Source organism: Herpailurus yagouaroundi, unplaced genomic scaffold (assembly GCF_014898765.1).
Source record: "Herpailurus yagouaroundi ecotype Mexico unplaced genomic scaffold, PumYag 184, whole genome shotgun sequence".
Taxonomy (NCBI): Eukaryota; Metazoa; Chordata; class Mammalia; order Carnivora; family Felidae; genus Herpailurus; species Herpailurus yagouaroundi.
In genome coordinates, this window is record NW_024412415.1 from 19,445,206 (window position 1) to 19,471,035 (window position 25,830).

The 25,830-nt window shown below is 37.3% G+C and overlaps 1 protein-coding gene across 4 annotated transcripts in view; it reads right to left on the minus strand.

The window, feature by feature from the left end:
* WDR72 (WD repeat domain 72) overlaps positions 1-19,008 on the minus strand; it is a 206,744-nt gene extending 187,736 nt beyond the window's left edge. For 3 of the 4 annotated variants that reach the window (XM_040492729.1, XM_040492727.1, XM_040492728.1), the window contains exons 1-8: positions 18,823-19,008; positions 14,354-14,460; positions 8,181-8,259; positions 6,872-7,046; positions 6,122-6,198; positions 4,945-5,064; positions 3,913-4,094; positions 3,470-3,566 (exon numbers count right to left, since the gene is read on the minus strand). In XM_040492729.1, coding sequence (XP_040348663.1) covers positions 3,470-3,566; positions 3,913-4,094; positions 4,945-5,064; positions 6,122-6,198; positions 6,872-7,046; positions 8,181-8,259; positions 14,354-14,460; positions 18,823-18,975 — 990 coding nt within the window. In that variant the 5' untranslated portion in view covers positions 18,976-19,008. The remainder of the gene's footprint in view (positions 1-3,469; positions 3,567-3,912; positions 4,095-4,944; positions 5,065-6,121; positions 6,199-6,871; positions 7,047-8,180; positions 8,260-14,353; positions 14,461-18,822) is intronic. The other variant, XM_040492730.1, reaches the window with a different exon arrangement.
* Between the last annotated feature and the right edge of the window lie 6,822 nt (positions 19,009-25,830).

The window sequence follows — 25,830 nt, forward strand, 5'->3', positions numbered from 1 at the left end:
CCATCACTTTTGTAGGTGTTAGAAACTGTGTCAATACAATTTGGGTAAACCAGCAAACTAGCTTCTCAAACTCTCTTGACCTTGAAGAACCTTAGAACTGACTAGTTCCACTCCCTCATGATTTTGATACAGAGAAGCTGAGCCGTTACTCGGTTCCTGTGGTTGGTGGCAGGCAGCATGCCTCACTTCCCCCAACAGCATATGCTCCGGTGCTGCTGTTCTCCCTCTGTACCTACTATGCCACTGCCATTCATCACTTGCTCACACCCACACCTTGTCACCTCTGCCCTCATCCTTTGCAGTATCCCTCTCTGATTCTGCTATTCACTTGGACACTCCCCTCAGAGCCCCTTACCATATGAACTCTGATTTGTCACCACAGTACCCAGGGTGTATCACAAGGAACACCTGCCCTACAGGAGGTAATAAAATAGCCCTTAAGAGCGAATTCTCGGGGCACCTGTGTAGCTCAATTCGTTAAGCATCTGACTCTTGATTGTGGTTCAGGTCCTGATCTCACAGTTCATGGGACTGAACCCCACATCAGGCTCTGTGCTGACAGCATGGAGCCTGTTTGGTGTTTGGGATCCTCCCTCTCCCTCTCTCCCTGCCCCCCTCCTGCTCCCTCTCTCTTTCTCTCTCTCAAAATAAATTAAGCATTAAAAAAACAAAAACAAAAACAACCAAAAAACCCAGAAAATTCTCTTGAGTTAACTGCCTGGGTTCAACTCCTGGTTTTAGCACATACTAACTCTATTAAAAGCACCAATTACTTGATTTAGACAATTTACTTAATCTCTCTGTGTCTCATTTTCCCTAAATGTGAAAGAAGGCCAGTAAAAACACCTACTCTATAGGATTGCTGTCAGGATTAATGAATTGATAAAGGTGAGGTGCTTAGAATGGTGCCTTGCATTTGGCACATACTCAGTACCTATGAACCATTCTTATTATCCACTTTTCGGAACAACTGAGAAACTTGCTCCAAAGTCCAACTGCCAGACTTGGGCCAAACTGCCCATGTTCAAATCCTAGGAATTAACCTTTCTGAACATGATTTGTAAAGTGAGGCCATGGTGGGAATGCATGTAAATGGAGGAGTGTGTATATTTGATAATAACAAGGACTAAAAAAAAAAATTACCCATCAGCATCATCGTTATTACTCTTAGTTCATGCACCCAAATTCCTTACATGCAATCTTCAGGCTATCTCTGCCTCAACTACCCCTTAACTCAGCACTGCAGAGTTACTCCACAGCTAAGACTCTGAAAGCCAGTACCTTATCTCAACAACCAGGACCCCTGCCACAGGCCTCAGTGATCATCAGCTGTCATTAGAACCTTGGGAGACTCTCACGAAGCTGCTGAAAGGAAGGGCGAGTCTCATTTTGCTACTACAACTCCATCAGCAGATATATTCTGAACATCACAAATGGTAACTGTGGGAACATGTTACTGTTACACACTGAGATTTATGTCTATTGGTGCCATTCCAAAAGAAGAGTCTACTTAATACTACATATTTATAGAATACCCTTTTCTAAGCTCCTTGTACTTATCAAACTTATCTCCCACCCCATCAAAATGTTACCTTCTAACTTCAGGAGAGATTAAGAAATCTTATAGTTAGTGAATATTGGCGATGTTTTGAATAAGGAAAACAATGTCAGACTTTAACTTCTGGCTGGACAAAGGGCAAGCAAGAGTGTGAGGGTGGGTAGACTAGCTTCTTTAAGTTTCCAAGTATTCTATTCATATTTCACTGGCTTCCTAGTATTAACTGTCGTTGTCTAAACAAGAATTGTTGCGGGGCATCTGGGTGGCTCAGTCGGTTAAACAGACACCTCCAGCTCAGGTCATGATCTCGTGGTTCGTGAGTTTGAGCCCTGCGTCAGGCTCTGTGCGGACAGCTTGGAGCCTGCTTCAGATTTTCTCTCTCCCTCTCCCCTTCCCTCAATAGCATGTGTCCTCTTTCTCTCTCTCAAAAATAAACTTAAAAAAAAGAATATTTAAAAATTATTGATAGATGATCCATAGATCTATGTCTTCATATTTTGAGGAACAAAATAAGGTGGCTTCCCCTAAGGTTAGTATTTTTTTTTAAGTTAATTTGCAATTGCTGTGTTTTTCTTCAGCACCAATATGTGCAGTCGACTAGAAGATCTTAAAGGATACTACCTACATTTTAGCTTTTGGGGAAAACTGCTTTATAAAAAGTGCATTCTGGTGCTAAAGGAAAGAATGGGCAGGCAGGTCCTTTACAAAATAACTAAAAATGCTTTTTCTAAGTAAGCCACACTACTGCTCTTATAATCAACAGTGAAGCCACTCACAGATGACTTTAGAAATAGTGTTTGATGCCACAATTCTGAAGTTTGCCTGTGCCCCAGTGGCACTTAGAGTTCTAATTTTGGGCTTGCAGTTTTTTAATCAAGTTTTTGCAACAAAATCCTATAGATATGTTAAAGGTACAATTACAGAACTATAGGTTCTCCAGTGGCTAAACTGTGAAATTAAGCAAACCATCAGTCCGTAAAAAAATAACGTTTCCTTGGTTGACACGTCAGTAATCCAAAGTCCTTATTCTCCATGAAATACCTCCTTGGATAATTAACTGATGACTAAGTCCACAGGATAACAATCATAACAGCAAGAACAAACCTCATTTTGGTTAGCACTACTAAAATAAAACAACTTTAAATGATCAGACTTCATAGAGTGTAAAGATAAAATTCAGTCAAGTAAAAACACACAATTATATCCTCAAGTCTGCCAGGACTCACAATTATACTTGTTTTACCAAGAAAATTTATTCAGAAGAATAGCTAAACATATGCGAAAATGATAATATTGAGATTAAAAAAGCAGGATATAAACCATTTGATAAAATTTAAAAACTGGAGTAGACACATCAAAATGTTAATAACTTCATATCAAATCATTTCTCCAAAGGGTCAGTGAACAATGTGTGTGTGTGGCAAGGTGGGGGGTGGGGGCGAGGGAGTGAGAGAGAATGAATATGGCAAAATGTTGACAATTGGTAGATGAGTGGAGGTAGATGATGGAGGGTAGGTGAGTGATCATTGTACTATTCTTGAAACTTTTTAAATATTTGAAAATTTTCCCATTAAAATAAGTAAATACATAAAATATATTCCTTGTGAATATTATGGTGGCAAAATTATGAATTTTAGTTCCTCCACTTTTAACTTTTAATTTTAACTTTCATAATTTTTCTATAACAAATATATATCATTTAGTTACTCCAGCTTTAAAATATATATTTTTCGAAGGCAAAGTTTTCTCTTCAGTACCCATTAACAATTAGATTTGATTTTCTCGTTGACAACTTCATGCGATTCTTCCATTCAATTTTTTCAAGTCTGATTCTCTGTTACAGACAAAGCAACACTTATCTAAGACGCAGAGTGAAGCAGCTTTGAGGCAGTCACTCTCTCCTTGCATTACCTTATTTTCCTGCACAGAAGTAGAGCACAGTAAATGAGGATAAATGGTCTCTTTAAGCACTCTTCCATCAGCAGGGTATATGCTTTTTGAAAGCCCACTGCATGGTGAAAAATAAAAAGCAGAGTTGAGAACTTTGAGGTTCTTTATTCATTTTTTTCCTCCTCCCACTTTCAAAAGCCGGATGGTACCATTCAAGTTTCTAAACTCTAGTTAGAAATTGTTGGGTTAATAATTACAAGTGACTTTTTGAAAACCCAGCACCAGCTGTACAAGTTATACATGGTTAATCTCATTCCTTCATCCCCTGCTGTTTCATACAAAGGCTGAAGCCTCCCAAGCCCAGGGTAAATCTTCTAGTGCCAAAGTTGTTTTGTTCTGGTTTTTGATCATGGGCAGCATGCAGGGATTTTTCCATAATAAACCTCCCAAAGTTCATTTTCTACCTGAATGTTTTGTATGCCGCTCCCATCTGAGCCCACCTGTTCAGCAGCTGATAGATAAAACTGTGACCATCTTCTGTCCAGATGATGATTCTGTGAGCAGCAAGCACCTCTCCCCCAGCAAAAAACTGCCCACTTCTGCTAACTTCGGTCCGCAGAAGGGAAAAATCACAATAGTCATAAACCTAAAATACAAAATTAATGATGTACATTAACAAAAGCTTCTAATCTAATCTGTCAATGAGATGAAAGATAAATTATGCTTATCAAGACTATTTAGATGGCAGTGTTAATGCAACAATATATTAAATATTAATAACAGGACACACTGTACTCATGCGCCAAGATAATTTTTTACTAGTACTTATCTTTTTCATTTATCCTAAGGTAGGTTTAATGAATAAACTTTATACCATTCCAGAATGTGCCCATTAAGCACAGAAGCCAAAAATCCCAAAATTTATATGTTATTTTATTCCTTCTATATGGTAGTCCAGCTTCAACTTTTAAAAATTTGTTACACAAAAAGTTTACACAGCAGAAACCTTTTGATACACTACATATTTTATATTTTTGTTCAAAAATATAGTATCAACATATAAGTAAGATACTGTAGTTTTGTTAGCTGGGCCAGTTATATGAAACATTAAAGAAAAAGGGATGCTATCAAATGATAATAACTTAGCTCTTCTTTCTTGATGGAGAGATCAGTGAATATACTCATAAGAAAGTAGATTCTCTAAAAATGAATATAGCAACTATGCAGAAAAGGAACAAAGCCTATAAATAAAATCAATGTATGTAGATGAAAGGGTTTAGTTTGCTTTTTAATTTTAAAGTTCAGGCATCAAATTTTTAAAGTAATCCAGAGATAAATGCTCATTATTGTCATGGTCTGTTGCTAATAAAATTGGGATCTACTTTATATATATAATATCCTGAGAAGCAAAACAGCTGAGTGCAGGGAGAGGAAAATTGATAGAAATGGGTCATAAAAGACAACTAATTCAATTTATCGTGTCATTTTTATAATACCTTCCAACATTTAGAAAATACCACCAATAAAAGTCTCTCCGTATATGTGCAAAATCGTATTGCCCGGCAGTTCAGGGAGTCGAGAAATTTGGATTCCTTCTCGTAGACATCTTGTTTTTCCTTCAGAAGGAATGAGAACACTTTAGTGCCGGTTCTAGGTAATTTATACATGACTTGCTCTGCTGTACACCTGAAGTAGATCAGACCATTTTTATAAAAAACAAAAAAACAAAAAACAACTACCCGTTTCCTTTTGAGTTCCCTGAACTAAGAAATCACTTCACAAGAGAAACCATGAACAGGAAACCCACTTGGCTTAAAGGATTCCTCATATATAATCGTTCCTACAAACATTCTGTGGGGCACTGTGCTGGATGCTGAGAATGTAAAGATAGGAATAAGTTTCTCATTTTCAGATGTGGTGGAAAGTCAAAACAAAAAAAAAAGTAACATATTAAAAAACAACAACTGCAGTACCTTAACTGCTAAAAAAGAAAAATGAGTAAGTGCTTTGAAAAAACAAAAGCATGGCCAACACAGAACATCTAGAATACCATATTCACAGTAAGTTTCTGATGATGCTGGTGTGTGTTTCTTGGGCTCATTATGGCAACACAATTCCTAGGCTTCCTCTAGGAATTTCCAAGAAATTCCAAAGGAGAGCTCAGAGCATGGGGCAGCTGAAACAATTTTATCATCAGCATATAGAATATGACTGTTTTTTTGTCCACCACCTCAAATTGTAGCCTGATGCAGGAACAGGTGAATATACTCGACTCCCAGTGCATGTGACCCCAGCTGTTCACAGTAATCTCCTGCCACATACACTCAGAAGAAAGGGGGTCTTTCTGCTGTAAGGGTCAGAAACATATTCTTCTATGATGGACTTTATTTTTATTAAAATGTAATCACTGTGTGTGTGTGTGTGTGTGTGTGTGTGTGTACACGTACGTGCCCATAAAAACATTTGTATATGCCCTGAGAACAGGTTGGAAGGAGACAGTCTAATTGTTATCAATTAGAGGAGTGATGGGGGAGTACACAGAGGTAAAATTTATATACTTCTACATTATTTGAACTCTTAACAATGAGCAGGTAACACCTTTATAATTAATTAAAAAAAAACAATAAATATGCTTGAAATTGGAGAATAAAGAATAGAGTTTCACAAACCAACCTGAATGCTGTTGATAGATGAAGAGAGATCCCATACTTTGAGCTCACCAGCTACTGATACCACCAAGAGAGAATCTTCTGTAAAAACAATAAAGGTCACATAAAAGTTGACCACTGTTATAAGTGGTTGCTGTAGAGATCATTTCACAGTCATTTAAGGATTATGTAGGGTTATGTAGGTGGAACATATTCAACTTTAGGGTTATTTTTCTGATAAAAAATAAACATTTTAGATCACATTTTAAGTTTGTTTCAAAATGTCAAAATGACCCCCATGCAATAGAGAGCCACTAAATAGAGAGCCACTAAAAGCAGAGCCACATTGCAAATGATTATGTTGTCAACATTACATCTTCTTATTTCAGAAATAAGTAAGGAGCCAACCTTCCCTCATTACGGAAATCGAATTATCTTCTTTACTACATCCAGAAGACACAGCAAAGCAAAAGTTCCAAGCGTCTTGCTAATCCACCACAAATGTCTGCTTGTCACTCCTGAAATGTACCGATGAACTGGGTCATGGAAACACGGTCTCCTCTTTTCATTTCATCTTGACCTCTTGCTGACTTTCTAACGACTTGAACCATTGGCTTGGGTGTTCTCAGTTTTTTGATTTGGCTTAGAGAACTATCCCCACCAACAGGTAAACATAAAGAAGTATTCTGAGCTCTTGCCCAGTAGCTCAACACATAGTTCAAAAGTGATCTTTTTATATGCATTCTCTTAGTGTTCTATAAGACCCAACTATTACCTTGAATTCTCATGGAGTGTACAATGCACAGGCAGTTGATCCAATCAGGAGACTGAGATGATATAAAAGTGTGAATAACAGCCAAACTTTTAGCATCGATGATAAGAACATCTTGATATTCTCCACAACACAAAAGCCAGCCTTCCCCTGTCATCCGGAAGGAGCAGTGGTAATACTATGGAAATGGAATTCAAAGCAAGAGTTTAATTATCACTAGCAATTAACAGAATTTGGGCCATGGTGAAGACTCCTCTGATTTTAGTTTTATCATCTATTCAATGAAGCTATTTACTTGAATGAATAGCAAGTTAAATTTCTTTTAGTTCAATGATTCCACATTGCTAAAGTATTGATTTGGGGCTTGAGTCTCCTTTGTATTTCAGTATTTTTCCTGAGAAAGGGGGATCTTTTTAGGAAGAGTGAATCTTATTCCAATCATAGAAAGTTCACAATTGTTTTATTTCTAGAACGCTATGTAGAAATAGACAGCAACGAAATTCTGGCAACATTGCTTCATGTTAATAAGAAATAAACGTGTAGGAAGAGTGTGTGAGGAATTCTAGTGCCAAGTAAGTTTTGAGAACAGCTTTTATCAAAGATTGAGTAACACATTCTACTCCAGACAGACTCTCTCACTATTAAGATTTTGGCACCAGAAAGGAGTTTGTGAATATTGCAGTGCAAGTCCTCAATGCTAAAAGCAATGAGTAAAACATTAAAAAACACTGTCAGCACCATTGGTATAATGCAACTGCCTTACCTGTATGCTGGGAGTCCATCTACCAAAAGGTAAAATCTCTTTTAAATACTGGGAAATAAAGGTATGGCTATACCTTTTGCTCTCTTTTCCTAAATAAGAAATTCAGAAATTAAGAACCTATCCACCTAAAAATAGTTAAAATTAAAGACAAGAAAACCTTTTTTGCTTTATAAAATAATTTGTCATTAAAACCAAATCTTTCTACGTGTGTATCTGTGTGTGTGTGTGTGTGTGTGTGTGTGTGTGTGTGTGTGTGTGTGTGTGTGTTTGGAGTGTAACTAAGTAAAACAAACTGTCTTTCAAATGTACCTATGTTAGAAAGACACAAAAGTAAAGGAAGAATCAGGAAAACAATTCTTGAATAGTTAACTTTGGGGGGAAAATGCCAAAATAACAGATGATAACTGACAGTGTTCTATTTCAGGAACAAAAGAAAAATTAAAGAAAAGAATATCCCCCCCAAAGACATTTCTTTAAATATGTGCCTAGAAAATGCTCTAAAGGAATTGTAGAATCCAGAAATGTTCTGAAGGGACTGAATGTACTTACACAGATTGCAGTGTGCCTGTAAGGAAGCGTGGCCTTCTCCACACGCTGTCCGTTCGTGACATTCCAAACACACATCTCCCTAGCAGAGATAACTTGGTATTATTCTCTGTCATTTCCAGTCAATTGGCTGAAATAATTTTTGTGCCACCAAGTTTTTCTGTAGTGCTGCACTTAAATGCAACCTGATCGTTTATGTGGCTTTTTGTTACAGATTACTGAGCAAGAAAATGTTGTGGTCATTAGCAGGGATGACATACTGTATCTGTGTCTTTTTGTTTGGGTAATTACACCCTGCCGCCAGTCTACAGACCTTACCTTAGCACCAACCTGACCTAAAACAAATTGTGTGGATACAGCTATCACAGTCTGTTAGAGTGACAGTACAACAATCTTTCCATGGAAACTGCATCCTCTTGAAAATGGTTTATTTCACTGAATTTAAACTACATATTCTGAAAAGCATAACGCATCAAGGGCTGCATCTTCTGGAGCCGAGGTATCATTTTTATAAAAATAAACAGTGCCACCAAGAGGCTATATTTGGTCTATAATTGATAATGGTTTATTTCTTTGCTTATCCTGAAATGCTGAAATCACACTTGCTGCTGCATGTTTAGAAAATTCTAATTGTTTACAAAACTCTGACTTGGTTGCATATATGTTACAAAGACGTACATACCATTAGGAAACACAGTGATAAAATGCATCCAAGTACAGGGCAATTTAAATCTATGTGATTTCAGTTCACAAAAACCAGAATGGCTGTTTGGGAGTTGTTTGGTAATATTCTTCAGTTTTCACACTTCCAACACATAAGCAAAACTTTCCATGAAAAAATTAAGGATAGCTTTATTAGCTCTAAGGGAGAAGCTGCTATTAAGAAGCAAAAGATACGAATTAATCATAGTAAATGCTAGATGCATTTGGTGTTTGCCAGCCTTTTTGTTTTTCTGGCCAAACACTGGAAATCAATCTTTAAATCAGTGGTTCTCTACCTGGGGCGATTTTGTCTCCCAAAGGATATCCGACAATAAGAGATTTTTGGTTGTCACAACCAGGAACACACTACTGGCATCTAGTGGGGAAAGGCCAGGAATGCTGCTAAATATCCAGCAATGCACAGGAGGGCCCCACAACAAAGAATTCTCCCGGTGCTCCAAAATATCCTTAGTACTGAGGCTGAGAAATCATGTTCTAGATATAAAAACAAAATATTCATAGTTTTTTCTCTCTGTTTATATCCAAACGTATTCCAAAAAGGATTTGAGGCAATATGAAAACTCATGTAACTCAATAAAACAAAGGGAAAATGTGCACACGTGTGTGTGTGTGTGTGTGTGTGTGAAATAAAACTAGGAAAAAAGGTAGAAATTGAAATAATATATCTCAAAGGTAAAAAAAAAAAGTGTCAAAGATAAAAATAAATAGAACTTTAAGTCACTATTAATATAAAAGTTTAGCTTCATAAGGAATTGGAGTTTATTAACATGGTTCTCAACTCTAGCTGTACATCGCCTGTGCATATTTCAAAAATTATACATAGAGATTCTAATTCCATGGCTCTGTGTTGGAGTCCCCACATGTAGGTTTTGCAAAGCTCCTGGTCATTAATCTGTTTCTAGATAAGGCTATCTCTAAACCAGTGGTTCTCAACTGGCTATACATGAGAGTTATCAGGGAACTTTTTAAAAATACTGGGGCTAGGACCCAGACATCAAGCCATGCTAATAAAATCCCATTTTCCAAGGTTGGAGCCTGTATCAGTAAAAGCTCTCTCTGTGATACCAATGTTTCTCTTGGATTCTAATGTTTTCCCTATTTGTTTGCTTATTATCTTATTTTATATCTTAAAGTAAGAAAATATATGTACAAAAATACCACAAAGCAAAAATTGACTCTTATGCTTAGCAGCTCTTTTTAAGAAAAGAAAGCAAATGTGTTGTGTTTCAAAAACAGCATTGACATTTTAGCTGGAACAGTACAAGTTACATATTTAATAAGAACACAGGAAAATTAACTGTTAAAATGAGCATTCTTCTTTTCCTTTTGAAATACTGTTACCAAAGTTTCTACATAGATTAAATCATCTTCAATTAAAAAGGAAGGTTAACTTGGGGCGCCTGGGTGGCTCAGTCGGTTAAGCGTCCGACTTCAGCTCAGGTCACGATCTCGCGGTCCGCGAGTTCGAGCCCCGCGTCGGGCTCTGGGCTGATGGCTCAGAGCCTGGAGCCTGCTTCCGATTCTGTGTCTCCCTCTCTCTCTGCCCCTCCCCCGTTCATGCTGTGTCTTTCTCTGTCTCAAAAATAAATAAAACGTTAAAAAAAATTAAAAAAAAAGGAAGCTTAACTCAAAAAAATTGTTTAACAATTGCCAAAATTTTTAAATTTTTGATTTTTTTAATTTCAGTTAAAAGAGGAACACAGAGGAAAGTATCTGCAACATATAAAATTAGAAAATTGTTAAATTCCCACTGATTTCCTTAAGAAAAGCCCCCACCCCTTTTTACTCAATCTGTATCTCTACCTCAGCAGCTCAATAAAAATTCATCCAGTGGATAAGCAGATCAGTCACCACTCTTATATCAACTTTTCTACTTTCAGAAGTAGACTATTTTCTTTGGTCCATGCTTATTCTTATATTTATTTGCCTATAAAGTTGTTATGAATATAATTTTAATAAAACATCTAGAGGGAGAGGAGATAAACATGGTTTGCCATCTTGAATCCAAGTCCCTTATGTTCTTCAAACTCTCTTTTATCTTCCATTATACTTTTAGGGTTTCATTGGCATTCTCAGGTTCCATTCTGCGTCTGGAATGCTGGTTTCCCTTAGTTTTGTCTTAGGCTTTCTTACCATCTCACATTTCACACTCTCTCTGGGTGAATTATCTACTCCCATCACTTCAGGTAGCACCCATATGATGTTGGAATCCCAGACCAATTCACTGAGCTCTACATTTCCATACACAACTGGCTATTAGATGTCTCTACCTAAATGACTTGCAAGACTTCACACTCTTCATATTCACAATGAAGCAGAACACCCGCCTGCCTTTGTTTTCTATTCTCAGCGAATGGTATCATCACCAATGAGTTTCCCAAGTCATTCTTGACATCACACTTTCTCTCACTGCCCCCATGTTCAGTACTCACTATACCAGATGTGTTCTCTGAACAAGCAGCATCAGCATTGTCCAGGAAACGTCTTAGAAATGCAAGTTCTTGAACCTTAGCCTGGACCTACTGAACCCATATCTCTGGAAGTGGGGCCAGAAGCCTGTTATTTAAACCAGCTCTGTAAGTGGTCCTACTGCAAGCTCAGGTTGGAGAAGCACTGCCCTGGAAGACTCTAAGACTGGGTACTTGCCCAACTTTCTTACTTCTCGCTTGTGATTAAAAGTTTTTTTTTTAATAAGTAATAACCCCCTTTATCAATGCCAAGGCTTTTTTTGCCTTAAGGTTTTATTAACTACATGTATTTATTAACGTAAAATATTTACATAGCAAATATCAACATTTTGGTCATTATTCATCTGGTAAATCTTTTTTCCATCCATTTACTTTTAACCTTTCTATGTCCTTATGCTGTTTTTGTCTTTTAAATTGTATGACCATCTATGTGATTTAACTAGAGGGCTCGGTCTCAATTGAGATTATGGTTTTAGTCAGATTTATCTCAATTACATTATTCTGTGCTTTCTATTTGCCCCATTTATTTTGTGTCCTTTGGATTAAATAACATTATTTTTCTTTTCCAAATTGGAAGTTCTGTATTCTATTTCTTTTATTTTGATTTCTTCTATCTGTTCTTTTAGCAGCTACCCTGGAAATATGTACATCTAGTTTGTTTTTTGTTTTTTTTTTTGTACATCTAGCTTAAAGCCTAAAGTTATTCAACATCTTTACCCACCTCTAGAACAAGAACATGTGGGATCTGATCACTACACTATCCTATGTGATCGTTGACTAGAATTGACATATTTATAGATTGTGTGTATATATGGCGTTGGGGGGTGGGAGGTATATATAAACATTATTGTCTTCTAATCTATATTTATTTGCATTTTCTAAAACGTTGCTGGTTTTGTTCAATATTCCTTCTTCCATCTCAGCTCTTCTGTATGAAATCATTGTGTTTCTTACTGAAGAATGTCATTTACAATTCTGGTGCTTATAGAGGGTCTATGGGCAGTGAACATTCTTAGTATTTGTCTTAAATACTTACTTAAATAGTTAGCATTATATTAATACTTATTAATACTTAGATACTTAAGTACTAATTACTTAAATACTTAATAAATGCTTAACATTTGTCTTAAATACCTATTGTGACCTTATTTTTTTAAAAGACATTTTCGCTAGAGATACAATTCTAAGTTGGCAGATATTTTCTCTCAGCTTTTTGAAGATATTTCACTGCTGTCTAGTTTCCATTTTACTGTTGAGAAGTCAGCTTAATTACATTCCTTTATAAATCTGCTTTTTCCCACTAACTCCTTTCAGGATTTTATTTTTCTCTGGCATTCTCTGGCATTGTCTGTTTCAACATCAGGCCTCCAGGTATCTATTTCCTTTCATGTATCCTGGGATTCATTGGGATTCCTGAATCTTAGGATTTATGCCTATTGATGACATCATACTTTGGGGGAAAAATGAAATACTGAGTCAAAGCAATTTTGTGCCTCTTTGATCAACTTGGAAGCAGAAATTCTAAGTCCACAGTCATTCCCAAGTCTACTCAAAGCTAAAGTCATTGTTTGGGACATAATGGACCAAGCCTAGGACACTAATAACTTCCAGCAGATTAAACCAAGATTTGCTAAGTATGCAATAGCTGAAATATAGATACTGCCTAAAAAGTATCTCACAGATGCAGGCTAAGTTTTGCATCTTGAAGGAACAGAATTCTAGAAAATTCAAATCATCTTGGAAAAGAAAGACCAAACCAGACTCTTTGGCTCTTTAATAATCATATTTGCAGGGTCATACAGCTAAATTCATCTATCATCAAGAATATGCCCGTTAACCTTAGTTTCTTTTTTGGAGCTAGACTACTATGGGCAAAAACCTCAAGCTGGAACTCAATTACTTTCCAGAGCTATTTCTCATTTAGCTATTAATTTTCTCAATTCTCCAAGTAGACTCAGAAAAATAAAAAATTGCCATCTCCCAAATTCTCTAGAATGGGAATGGGAGTCCTAGCATATGAAAGCTACTAGCAATTGTTAAAAAAAGAACGTACCAGTGCATTTCACTTTAGCCTCATCCAAAATTCAATCTCTCTAGGTTTAACAATTACGTCTTTGCTATAAGCTATGAGAACAGCTTTGATATCTGTTTCAGTAGCATTTTGTTAAACTATTAAGTTTCTACAAGGTGGACACTCATTATTCTTTTCATTCTCAGAATTCAGAGCCATGTAATTTCTTCTCAGATTAAAAACAAAAAGGAGGGGTTTCTCTTGTTTCAACCTGTAATCCAATCCCTGATTCACAAATGCATGCTGAATCGATTCTGCATTCCTGGGTTTACTTTGGCAAATAACTCATCAGCTGAGCCCAGTAGATCTTCCATCAGTGAGGCTTTTCTCTTACAGCTTAGTTCTATTTCATTGGAATAAAGCTTGCTTCCATGAAACTGCACCCAAATCACAGTCTATTTCCCCTTTTTCCCATCATCCCACTTACCACTGAGTCCTCTCTTCTGTTTATTCTATAATGATATCAGACGAGTGTATTACATAAGGAGTATAACTATTGAGTTGTTGTACAAAACTATGAAGGCTTGGATAGTTTGCTTAAGAGCTCAAAGTGAGTTACAACTTGAAAAAAGACAAGCACCCAGACTTTTCCGTTTTCAGATTCTGTAACAGGTGGCATTTGCCAGTATCTTTTACACAGGGAGGCTGCCACAAGGCCTGATACACAAGTTGGGGTGTTTATTCTGATCTTAATCCAGAAAAAAAAAGAGTATTAAATTGGGAAACATAGTACTGATCACATTCCTTGGGATCATGACACAAATTACCATTCAAGATCAAAATTTTCCTATATGTAAAAGGAACATGATAATCACTAAGATTTCCTTCAACTCCTGAATTCTGTACCCCATTAATTGGTTTTAAAAAGGTAGAGAGAATACAGATGGTTACAAAGTTGCACACATCTTACATACCCATTTTCAGCAGCACTAACGACATAGGGCTGTTTAGAGAAGTCTCTCGCTTTTGCCAAACATGTTACAGAAGCCGAATGACCAAACAGAAGTTCTTTAGCTGAAATCTGAAAATGATCAGGGTAAGCTTTTAAACAGTTGTAAACTTCTTAAGAATATAAACATCATTTTATGTGACTATTCATAATTCTGATTAGAAAATCCTGTTATATTATGTTTTTGCTCTACATACGTTTTAGGAAAACTGATTTATGCCACATGAAAATCCACAGAATAAAAAAAAAATCTATTTTTTTAATGTTTATTTATTTTTGAGAAAGAGAGAGAAAGAGAGAGAGAGAGAGAGAGCACAATTGGGGTTGGCGCAGTGAGAGAGGGAGACACAGAATCCGAGGCAGGCTCCAGGCTCTGAGCTGTCAGCACAGAGACCCATCCGGGGCCTAAACCCACGAACTGTGAGATCATGACCTGAGCCTAAGTTGGCACTCAACCAACTGAGCCACCCAGGCACCCCTAAAAAAATACCCAGATACAGGAATCGTGTTGTACACATTTTTTTGGTTTTTGTTTTCGGTTTTATATCCATCTTGACAACTAAACAATCACCAGACCTGTTTTACAACATCTAGGTTTTGAATACAAGTAAGTCAGTGTTGATGTTTATTATGCACAAAATGTGCCTCAAATGATAGCAGCATGTTAACGTGCAAATTTCAGAATGCAGAAATGAGTTTACAAAATAATACAAAGAAGGGGTGCCTGGGTGGCGCAGTCGGTTAAGCGTCCGACTTCAGCCAGGTCACGATCTCGCGCTCCGTGAGTTCGAGCCCCGCGTCGGGCTCTGGGCTGATGGCTCAAAGCCTGGAGCCTGTTTCCGATTCTGTGTCTCCCTCTCTCTCTGCCCCTCCCCCGTTCATGCTCTGTCTCTCTCTGTCCCAAAAATAAATAAACGTTGAAAAAAAAAATTAAAAAAAAAAACGAAACAAAATAATACAAAGAAAACATTACCCTTTTTGTAATCATTATAACCTTACTGTAACCTTATGTGGCTTCTTGCCTCAGAAATAAAAAGTAATAAAAACTAATTTTTCCACATTAAAAGTCAGATTTTAACTAAGCTCTTATTTAAAAACACCAATTTTTAAACATGAGTTTAAAAATATGGCATTGAAGGTTAATTCTTCCATTATCTCATGTGTGAAAGATGTCCAGTGCTCTTTGTTTTTATAAAACAAGATTGTGAAAATCAAATTACAAAACAGGAAACATGCAAGATCCCTTCAAATGGAGAAGAGGTTGTCAGTAGGGACTAAAAATTTAATTTGAATGACTAGAAAATTTGTAATAAAACTTATCCTATGGGTAATAATCTATTTCCAAATTAATTCATATTCATTATGCTTTTTCTGAACTATGTAAACATATCCATAGATGATAACCAAATCATATCAATGAGTACAAGTTATTTCAAAACACAATTGTTCTCTGCCTTCATTTTATTTCTATCATAATCAGCAATACTTCTCTAAAAGATGTTAGATTAAATTTCCAGTACTACAAAGAAGTTTTGTGGTTGGTTAGAACCATTTAAAACCCAAGTTCTTATTCCACCTTTTTCCTGGGAAATCCAGAAGGTCCCATCTCAGAAAATAACATACTGTCTTTCCCCATCATCACATTTGAGAACACATACCCCCAGGCATTTAACACCTTTCCATATATTACAGGCCAAATTAAGCAATGAATCAGGGCAAATCAAGGACATTCCCTCTCCTAGAGAAAATCCACTATGAATAAAACAGCATAAAGGAATTCCATTGCTTTGCATATGGAGTCCTCATTCTGCTACTAACTCCCCACATGTAGTTGAATAAGCTCTGACTCTTCAGTATAATCTCTTCATTTTATCATATTCTGGAACTGCTGTGAGGAATAACAACAACAACAAAAATCCACCATCATACCTGCTCATTGTCATGATGAAATCCATGGCACCTTTACTTCCATTCATGGGCTCTACCTGTATGAAGCGTTGCCAACCCCGCCCAATGCCAAGAGCTTCCAATAGCACAAATGGGAACACACAACTTGCTGAGCATCCACCATATCCAGGCACTAGTGCAACTATGAACAGGGTCTCATCCCCCATTTCACAGATGAAGAAATCAAGGCTCAATGAATATGTCATTTGTTTGACATCAAAGTTGGTAAATGTCAGAACTAGAACCTGATCAATCTCTCCATTCTCTTCCTATACACAATATTGCTACTCTTCAGTTTGTCATTGTTGTGTTTCCTTCTGAGTATTAAATAGGAAGAAAAATAGAACACAGCAACACTCAGGGAATATATCTGGAAGGATGTTCAACTCACCTTTCTCTATGCTTAAAAGTGTTAAAAATACCAGACAACACAAGTGAAGTAGTTCTTAGCATGAAACCTTGGAGAAGCTCCTCACTGGGAGACCCCACGAAGAGGTCTTTGGGAGTCGGACCCTGAGTTTGAGATGCATGTGTTGAGAAGCCCAGGACAGGGAGCTACTTATTCTCTAGCTTCCCGGTACCCTACAGTCCCACCACCCATGAACAGGGAAAAACTGACATGTGTTTCTAAACCCCTAATGAATACTTGGATGCTCCAAGATGTCCAGAACTTAAATCACCTCCTTTCCCTTCCTGTTCCTATTCTCTAATCATCTCTATTCCTTATACAAATACAGGATACCATCACACCACCAGTCCCACCCACCACTCAAACCCCAAATATAAGGTAACTTGACTTGACTGTTCCTGCACATTTACCCACACTCCAATCATTTGCTCAGTTCCTCCCATTCTTTCTTCTTAGTATCTTCCCAGTTTTCATCTCCTTTTCTTCCCCTCTGTCACTGACTTTGTTCATACTCAAAAACTTTCTTGCTAAATTAACGTAGAGGCTCCTACCATAGTCACTGTCCTTTATCTCTTCTCCCTCTGCCGTCAGTATGCCCTTGACATTAATACCAAATGATAGTCTAAATCACAAATATAATAATATAATATTATGTCATCTTCTTGCATAAATCATCTCAAAATCCCTTAATTTTGCCACTGCTTTTAATTAGCACATGGTATTAGTTCTTGCTAGTTAATTTTTTAAAATCTAAATCCCTCAGCCCTCAAGGTACTCAGAGTACCTTGTATTATCACATAAATGCACAGCATTAGCCAATATCCATCCTTTACTGCACTGCAGCCCCTTTGATGGCCAGCACCAAGTCTTCTCGTTCGTGTTTGAACCGAGGTACACAGCGTACTGCCTAACTTATATGTAGTCAATAAATGCATGTTGAATAAATGCTGAATAAATACAAGGAACGTACGTAAAAAGATAGAAATGCTAGGATTCCAAATTTCTTAAGCTTATTGCATCCTACCTATTATATAACACAACTACTCCAGCCAGAAACCACTATACTGAAATATTAAAAACAGTAGCAAGACATTTGAAGCCATTTAGAAGTGTGAGTTTAAACTCTAAGAGATAATACATGTGGTGGGCCACTCTTTTCAAAGCTCAACTGTTGCAATAAGACCAGTTCCTTCTTTCTGGGATGTTCATAAACACTGAGCTGAGCTGCTCTGCTATGCAGTTCTTGGCAGTCCTGCAGTGTAACTCTTCTGTGATGGGAGATGTTAATTAATTACACTATAAAATAGAATTACAATTAATTGTTAATTTAGGTTTTAAAGTGACAAACTTTAAAGGCTAAAAATAGTCTTTGATCTTTAAAAGGCTTCTTAATGAGGGCAGTATACTTTAAGTACATCATTAGTTTAAATGTTCAAATTGGGTCTAGAGGCTGCTAGCACTAAGCAAATATCTATTCCAATATGTTAAATGTTTATGACTTGGGACAGGGACAATTAATTGCCAATCAATGGGCCAAAACCTAGGTGAGGTCAGGTTCTGAGATAGGAAGACGACAATAGTAAAGTGGATTTAGAGCTTTTTGATGTGATCTTTAAAAATCACATGCAAGCAGAGACTAAAAGAATAGCAAGAAGGCCAAACTGACAGAAACACCCAGATAATTAAGATATTACTCATTTAGTTAATAGCGGTTTTCAAGGGTGCCCTTTGTTTAGATTAACGAGCCATAATTTTTAGAATTATACTTATATGTCTGTAGTTCAGTTACTTAAACATATAATTCAGGATGTAAAATGGTAACACTCAGCACAGCTTCAAGGGTGATAACACTTAGCTGGTAGCTAAGATTAGCAATATTCATAATAAAATTTTCAAATAGGATCTTGATCCATCATATAGTACTTCATTTTCTCCAAATTCAGAAGTAAAACCAATTTATTACTTCAGTAATCACCTACTTAACAATCATGCGAAACATCCACTGTCATTGCAGGAAGAATCAAATTGTGTTTATATTGGGAGTGCTTTCTGTTTCAATGTTAATCACTTTCACTAACCTTTAGTTCAGGTGAGAGATTCCAGAGACAGAGCTGACCTTCTTGACTTCCAGTCACAATGGTTTGCTGGTCATCAGTGATCATGATGGCAGTGATGCTGTGCAGAGGGGCCTTCTTCCCCCAGAGCGCCACTGCCTGCAGGGAGCACCTCATGCTGACAGAATCTTTAACAAACAGAGAAGGGAAGTGGACACAGTCATCGTTCAAAAATTTGGGAAGACTGATCATGTCACAAAGTGGACTCACCATGATCTAAACTCTGGGATGTATTCTCCCAGAGATGGGGAAAAGGGTGCTTCCCTGTCAATTAGAGGAGAAGGCACTCATTAGGCATTGAAATTACCATGCTCAGTATTAATCCATCAAAGAGAAATGGCTTTTATCCCAATTTGTGACTTTATTTATTTATTTTTTTAAAGTAGGATCCATACCCAGCAAGGAACCCAGTGCAGGGCTCAAACTCACAACCGTGAAATTAAGACCTGAGAGCCAAGATCAAGCGTCAGCCTTCTAACCAGCTGAGCCACCCAGGTGCCCTTCAGTTAGTAACTATTAATGCAGACAAAGAGAAGGATAGGAATAATCTACCCACTCCACACACAGCTCTGACTACGGGTGATCCTGACTTGCTCCAAAGCCCAGCTAGGCCTCTTAAGAAGAATAGAGCTGGCTACACACTATAATACAAAGACAGCTTTGCATACTTTTTCCCCCAAAACGTCATCACTTCACCTAAGTAACAAATATCTGAACTTTGTAATTAAGAAGTAAATCTTTCCTATAAAAACGGTCTTTTCTAGTCTTCAAAGATTCATGCATGATTGTCCTGATTTCTGTCATATTCATGTTCTGTTTTTAGTTCACTTATTTTTGTATTTGATATCCTTCTCAATAAGCATTTTCATGAAATTACTACCTTCATGTACAAGTTACAAGGGTTAAGATGAATAAGCAATTACCAAAAAAAGCTTGCCTGTATATCCCCCAAAATGATCTCAAATATTACCTAGGGATATGTGCATTACTGTTTGTGCCACACTGAGTTAAATGTTTCCCCCAAATAGGCATTCTTTTCTGAAATCACAAATAATTTGGTGATTAATCATGCTATAAATCTTTAGAGTAGATTAGTATGTTTCCTCTTATGACTTCATAGTATCTAAGTAGTCTTATTAAAAATGTCAAAGATAAGAGAGGGAAAAAGATGCCAAACTTACTTCCCACATTTGGCTTAAGAAAGTTAACAAAATGAAAAACCTTCTGTCCTGCAGGACTTCTGGTACTGAAGCATAAACAGGACAAGTGCCAATATAAGTTATTAAAATTTATGGTACATATTCTTTGTAATGTTTAATTACACATAGGCTCACACACATATAAACAGGGGTATGCACTACACTATGAACACAAATTCAATGTAGGCAGTGCTTGACCCATAAACTGGTTCCTTTCAAAAATTTACTTATAGTTCAGCTGTTTGGAATTCAATACCTACTTCCTGATGGTTCACTTCTTAGGTCAGTACACAAGTGGCCTGTACTATTCTTACCACAGGCCCCAGGCACCATGAAACTAAGATTTCTATGCGAAATATCTGGAACTTTGCAATTCAGACTACCAGAACCACACATATTAATCACATTACTAAGCTAACCAAAGAGTTCTGATTTCAATAACACTGTAATCTGAACTTGGACTTCTGCTTCAAACACAGAGAAAGAATGTTCTCTCTCTCTCTTTCTGTGTGTGTGTGTGTGTGTGTGTGTGTGTGTATGTGTACATGTGTTTGTGTGTTTTAATTGTTGCTTAATAGTCATGCTTTTAAATAAGTCTAGGAAATTCCAGGCATTACAAGTCTAAGAGAAACCTGAAATGAGAGCTGAGTCTGTACATGGATCTGTTGGCTAGATGTTTAAGTGTTAATCCCCACTTAAGGGCGAGAGCCCTTCCTTGCTCAATGAAATGGAATCTAAAATAACTCCAACATTACTCAGAAAGATAAGGAAGCTGATTTCCAAAACTCCCAAGAAAAACATGCCAAACCTGAACCACAAAACAGGTTTAATAAAAAATATCATGACATACATATAATGCCAGAATCCCCACGTGCAGAAACCCATGTAAAAAAGTGTCCTCAGGTCAAAGGTACCAGTGGGAAGCCTTTCAAAAACACTACACACTTATTAGACAATCTCAAAACTTTAAAAACATCAGGCCAAGTATTAAGAATGTAGAAGAACCGAACACATACACTGCTGTTAGAAATGTACAATGGAAAATAGTTTGATAGTTTTTTTTGTTCTACAAAGTGAAATGTGCTTACTACATGACCCAGTCAATTCATCCCTAGGTCTCACCCAAGAAGAAAAAAAAAAAAGCAAGTATTTATACAAAGACTTCGACCAAGTAGGATTCTATTTGTAATAGCTAAAAACTGGAAACAACTGAAATGTCCACTATGGGATGAATGGATAAACAAATTATGGGATAGCCACACAATAGAATACTATTCAGCAATAAAAAGGCATGAACTCTTAATCAGCACAACACAGATGAAACTGAAAATAATTATATTGAGTGAAAATAGTAGCTAAAAAGAATAAATACGGTATGACTCCATTTCTATAAAATTCTAGAAAATTCAGATTAATCCAGGACAACAGAAAGCAGGTCAGTGGTTGCCTATGGACAGGAGAAAGGGACAGGGATTAAAGAGTTTGCAAAGAAGAATGAAGAAACTTCTGAGGATGGTAGACATGCATTATTTTGACTGTAGTGATTGTCTCATGAATGAACACATTATGTTAAAACATATACAATTGTACATTTTCAATACATATACATAGACATATAAATACACTGCATTTCTGGTACACTTTAATAAAACTATTTTTTAAAAAAGAAAGCATTTTAAAAGATACTTCACAACCAAACTCCCAATTAAAAATTACAAAACATTCAAGAAAATAATACACCATAAGTAAACAGAAAGATCAGTACACCAGGAACTAACACTAACAGAAAAATATAAAACTTATTGCAAAAGAACAAATGTATTAATTTATTTTAAACTATTAAAGAGACAAAAGAAGAAATTTAAAACCCTAGGAAAAAAGACAGCCTACAAAAAAATAAACAGGTAGAATTTTAAAACAAACAGATACTACTTCTAGAAATAAAACATAATCATTGGACTATAACAAATGTCAAGAGAATAAATCAAAATAGACTCAAGTGAAGAGAGAATCAATGGACTTAAAGATAATTCTCAAGAAATTACCCAGAGGAAAAAAAGGCAAGGAGTAGTAAAGAAAGAGAACGTTGAATGAAAGAAATCAGGGAGGTAAGATCAAACAGAGATATTAAGAGGTATAGATAACACAATGAAAACACCCAACATTTATCTAATATAAGCTCCAAAAAAAGGTAGAACCCTTTCTCTTCCTGGCTAGTTCACTCCTAAAACCACTGGACAGAGAAAACTTGCATGGAGTGTCAGAGCTCATATAGGGTGAGGAGGGCATCTGAGAACACATGAAATTGGAGCCCAGGAAGGATAAGTAAGATGCCCAAACACGGGGCAGGTCTGTGTGAGATGCACAACCCAAGCAGAGTGAAGAGGGACAGTGTGTGCAAGGCTGTCTCATACTGGGTGTTGGGGCCTGAGCAAGAAGGAAAGAGTTGACACTGTGAGGATGATGAAGGAAGTGGGGTTCAGAAACCTGGGTAAGGTGAGAAGGGTATTTGTACTGAAGGCAGATCCAGTGAGGAGTGCTAAAACCCAAGCAGGGTGATGTGGTTTTCATGCTTGGTAAGGAGGTACTGGCACAGGGGAGTCAGGCTGGACAGGGTGATGTGAACTTCCATTTACAGGGATGGCCTGGCCTAGAGTGAAGGAGCCCAGGGAGGCTAAGGAAGGCAGGCATGCTGGGGGAGGTTCAGCATGTCTTGGCTGTATGAGAAGGAGCACTAACAGAAAGTGTAACCAGACACAGGGAATACAGTGGCTGAGCAGAGTATTCACATCTGGGGTTAGCAGACAGATCCTCCAGGGGTGATGAAGCCATCTAGTGATCAGGAGGACATCCGCACAGAAAGCAAGGCAGCAGCATTTACAGAAAATTGGTTACATTCAGAGTAATTGATCAAATAATGAATATGTTAACAAGATAACAGGAACCAGGTTTCTTATTACCAGAAAAGAGAGTTGGAAGTAGAAAAGGAAGAAAACTGGAACACTCTCTGTGATGTTGCAATGGAATCAGAGGTTTTGGTATGAAGACATGCACCACACGTACACACTTGCCATCTCTGTTCCCCAAGGGCCGAGGAGCAGCAACAACTCCCACAGCAACAACTCACTTAGCATCTTCTAAATACTATTCTTTTTTTTCCCTTTTTAAAGTTTATTTATTTATTTTGAGAGAGGGAGAGAGAGAGAGAGAGAGAGAATGCAAGAGTGGGGCAGTGGCCGAGAGAGAGAGGGTGGGAGAGACTCCCATTCAGGGTTCGAACTCAGGAAGAGTGAGATCATGACCTGACTGGAATTCAAGAGTCTGATGCTTAACCAACAGAGCCATCCAGGCACCCCCTCAATATGAGTCTTTACTAAAAGGAGCTGGGTTTCTTGGGAAATTGGTTGATTCCAGGTGTGGAACAGGGAAAATCCAAAATGATACCGGCATATATTATTGTTGAAAGCAAGGAAGTACTCAGAGAGTGACAGGATGTATCAAAGGGACACAGAAGCCAGGTTGAATGGACGCCCACCAGCCAAGTTATGGACAATATGGACATCAAAGTGAATCATGCTAGGAACAGATTGAAACTCATGGAATAAAATGGGAAGCCATGCGTTCACACTGATAATTACTAATTACAAAGGGGAAAAAAAGAGTAACTTTACAGAAGAGCCTAGCAAATGATGGAAGTAAGCATCCGTGATGTGGCATATCAGAGTCACATGCCACTGGATAGGATGCTGTGAGGCGAACTCGGCACTACTTCTGTGGTGTTCCTGCCAAAGATGTGTGACTTGAATCTAATGGTGACGAATACAAACCGAAGGGCTCTGTGAAATAACTGAACTGTAATTTTCAAAAAGGTCAAAGAAGGTCATGAAAGTCAAAAACTAAGAAACCGCTCCAACTAAAGACTCAAGAGACAGGACAACTAAATGCAAGACATGGGTCTCGCCTGGATCCTCTTACTACTGCAGACATTACTAGGATAACTGGCAATACTTGAGTGGGGTCTAGGACTGAATAGTAGGAATAGATCAATGCTAATTTTCTAATTTTCTAATTTTGAAGGGTGATTATATAGGAGATTATATAGGAGAACATCTTTGTTCTAAGAAATACAAATTAATTCTTCAAAGATGGAGTAATAGATTGGCAAATTACTCTTAAATAGTTTTCATGAAAATAGTTCTATGTACTATACTTACTGCTCACCCCAATTTTGAAATATTTTATAAGCATTGTTTTCAAATTTTTATTTATTTATTTTGAAAGAGAGAGAGAGACAGGGAGAGAGACAAAATCCTAAGTAGGCTCCAGGCTGTCAGCACGGAGCCCGATGCAGGACTCAAACTCATGAGCCCCAAGATCATGACCTGAGCTGAAATCAAGAGTCAGATGCTTAACCAACTCAGCCACTCGGGTGCCCCATAAGTTTGAAATATTTTTAAGGCATATTATTAATGGGTCTGCCACTTTCCAGACTATTTCAAAGATACAAAACTCGGATTTAAGAATCTAATGTGTTAAGGAGGATTAAACTAGAAATAAATGGACACCAAAGGACATCTTAGAGAAACCGTAGAGAAACACTACATTAAAGGCAAAGCATGAAGGAAATAAAACAAAACAACCTAAAAAAGGAACATCAAGTATGCTCAAAGTAGATCTCTCCACAGCAACATTAAGGCCCAAAGCTACTGGAATATTACCTGTAAAATGCTGAGGGTCAATGTCAACCTAGGTTTTTATACTTAGCTATCACTCAAAGTGAGGGCTATATAAAGACATTTTCCTAACAAATAAGGCCTGAGAGAATACAGCATTCACAGATAAATCGTGGGCCCAAATCGCCATCACTCCCAAGGGCTCCATGGTATTTCAACCCAAGGCAATTATTATGCATCATGGCACTGACTGGCTGAGTAAAACACGGTAAGATGGCCAACACACTGTTTAAGAAGGCAGAAAAGCAGAAAGTAATAGCTTTAACAACTTCGAAGACAGAGTTAAATAGTAAGTTTCACTTACCAGGAAAATTCACCTTTGGGGCATAAGTCATTCCTGTGAATACGAGGTAATATGATAGATGTGAAGATCACAAAGCTGGTAGTGAGAAGAACGGCTTGGGTGTGTTTTAACATTCTCCTCCTAAGAAACACTACTCCTAACTTTGTATTGGTCTTTTCAGCGTGGCTTCTATTATTACAGCAAAAATCACCATCTGGAAGTCATGTGCACTTTAGCCTCACTCTTCCCGTAGCTAACATGTGCTTCTCAGAACTAAGAAGTGGTAGAATAGAGCGTGCTCAGGGTCACACTGTTCCAAAGGAAGCCAGGAATTTTTTGTCTATAGGCATTGTGCACTTGGCTCTTGTCTAAGGACTCTCCTGTCACCTTTTCAAGCTCACTTAGGAAACTGGAGTCAAGGAAATTTGTCTAGACTACCAAGAAGAAACTATAGCAGACATAAATTTGGGAAACATTTGCCAGGGAATTAGTACATTGTAATTATTAACTAACATTATGCTGAAGATAAATAATTCCTGAGGGGAGTTATTTATAGCCCCTTTACTCTGGAAAATCAACTTCTCTTGCTTGAATCATTGCAACATTGTCTACCCAATAATCAGTTACTTTGTATTATTCTGGTTTCCTATTTCCCCTAAAATTATCTGCTGTGCAATGATGTCTCCCTAATGAAATGAAACACTACTGCAAGGTTAGTGTAGTGCCTAGCCCACAATGGGTACTTTAAAAATACTAC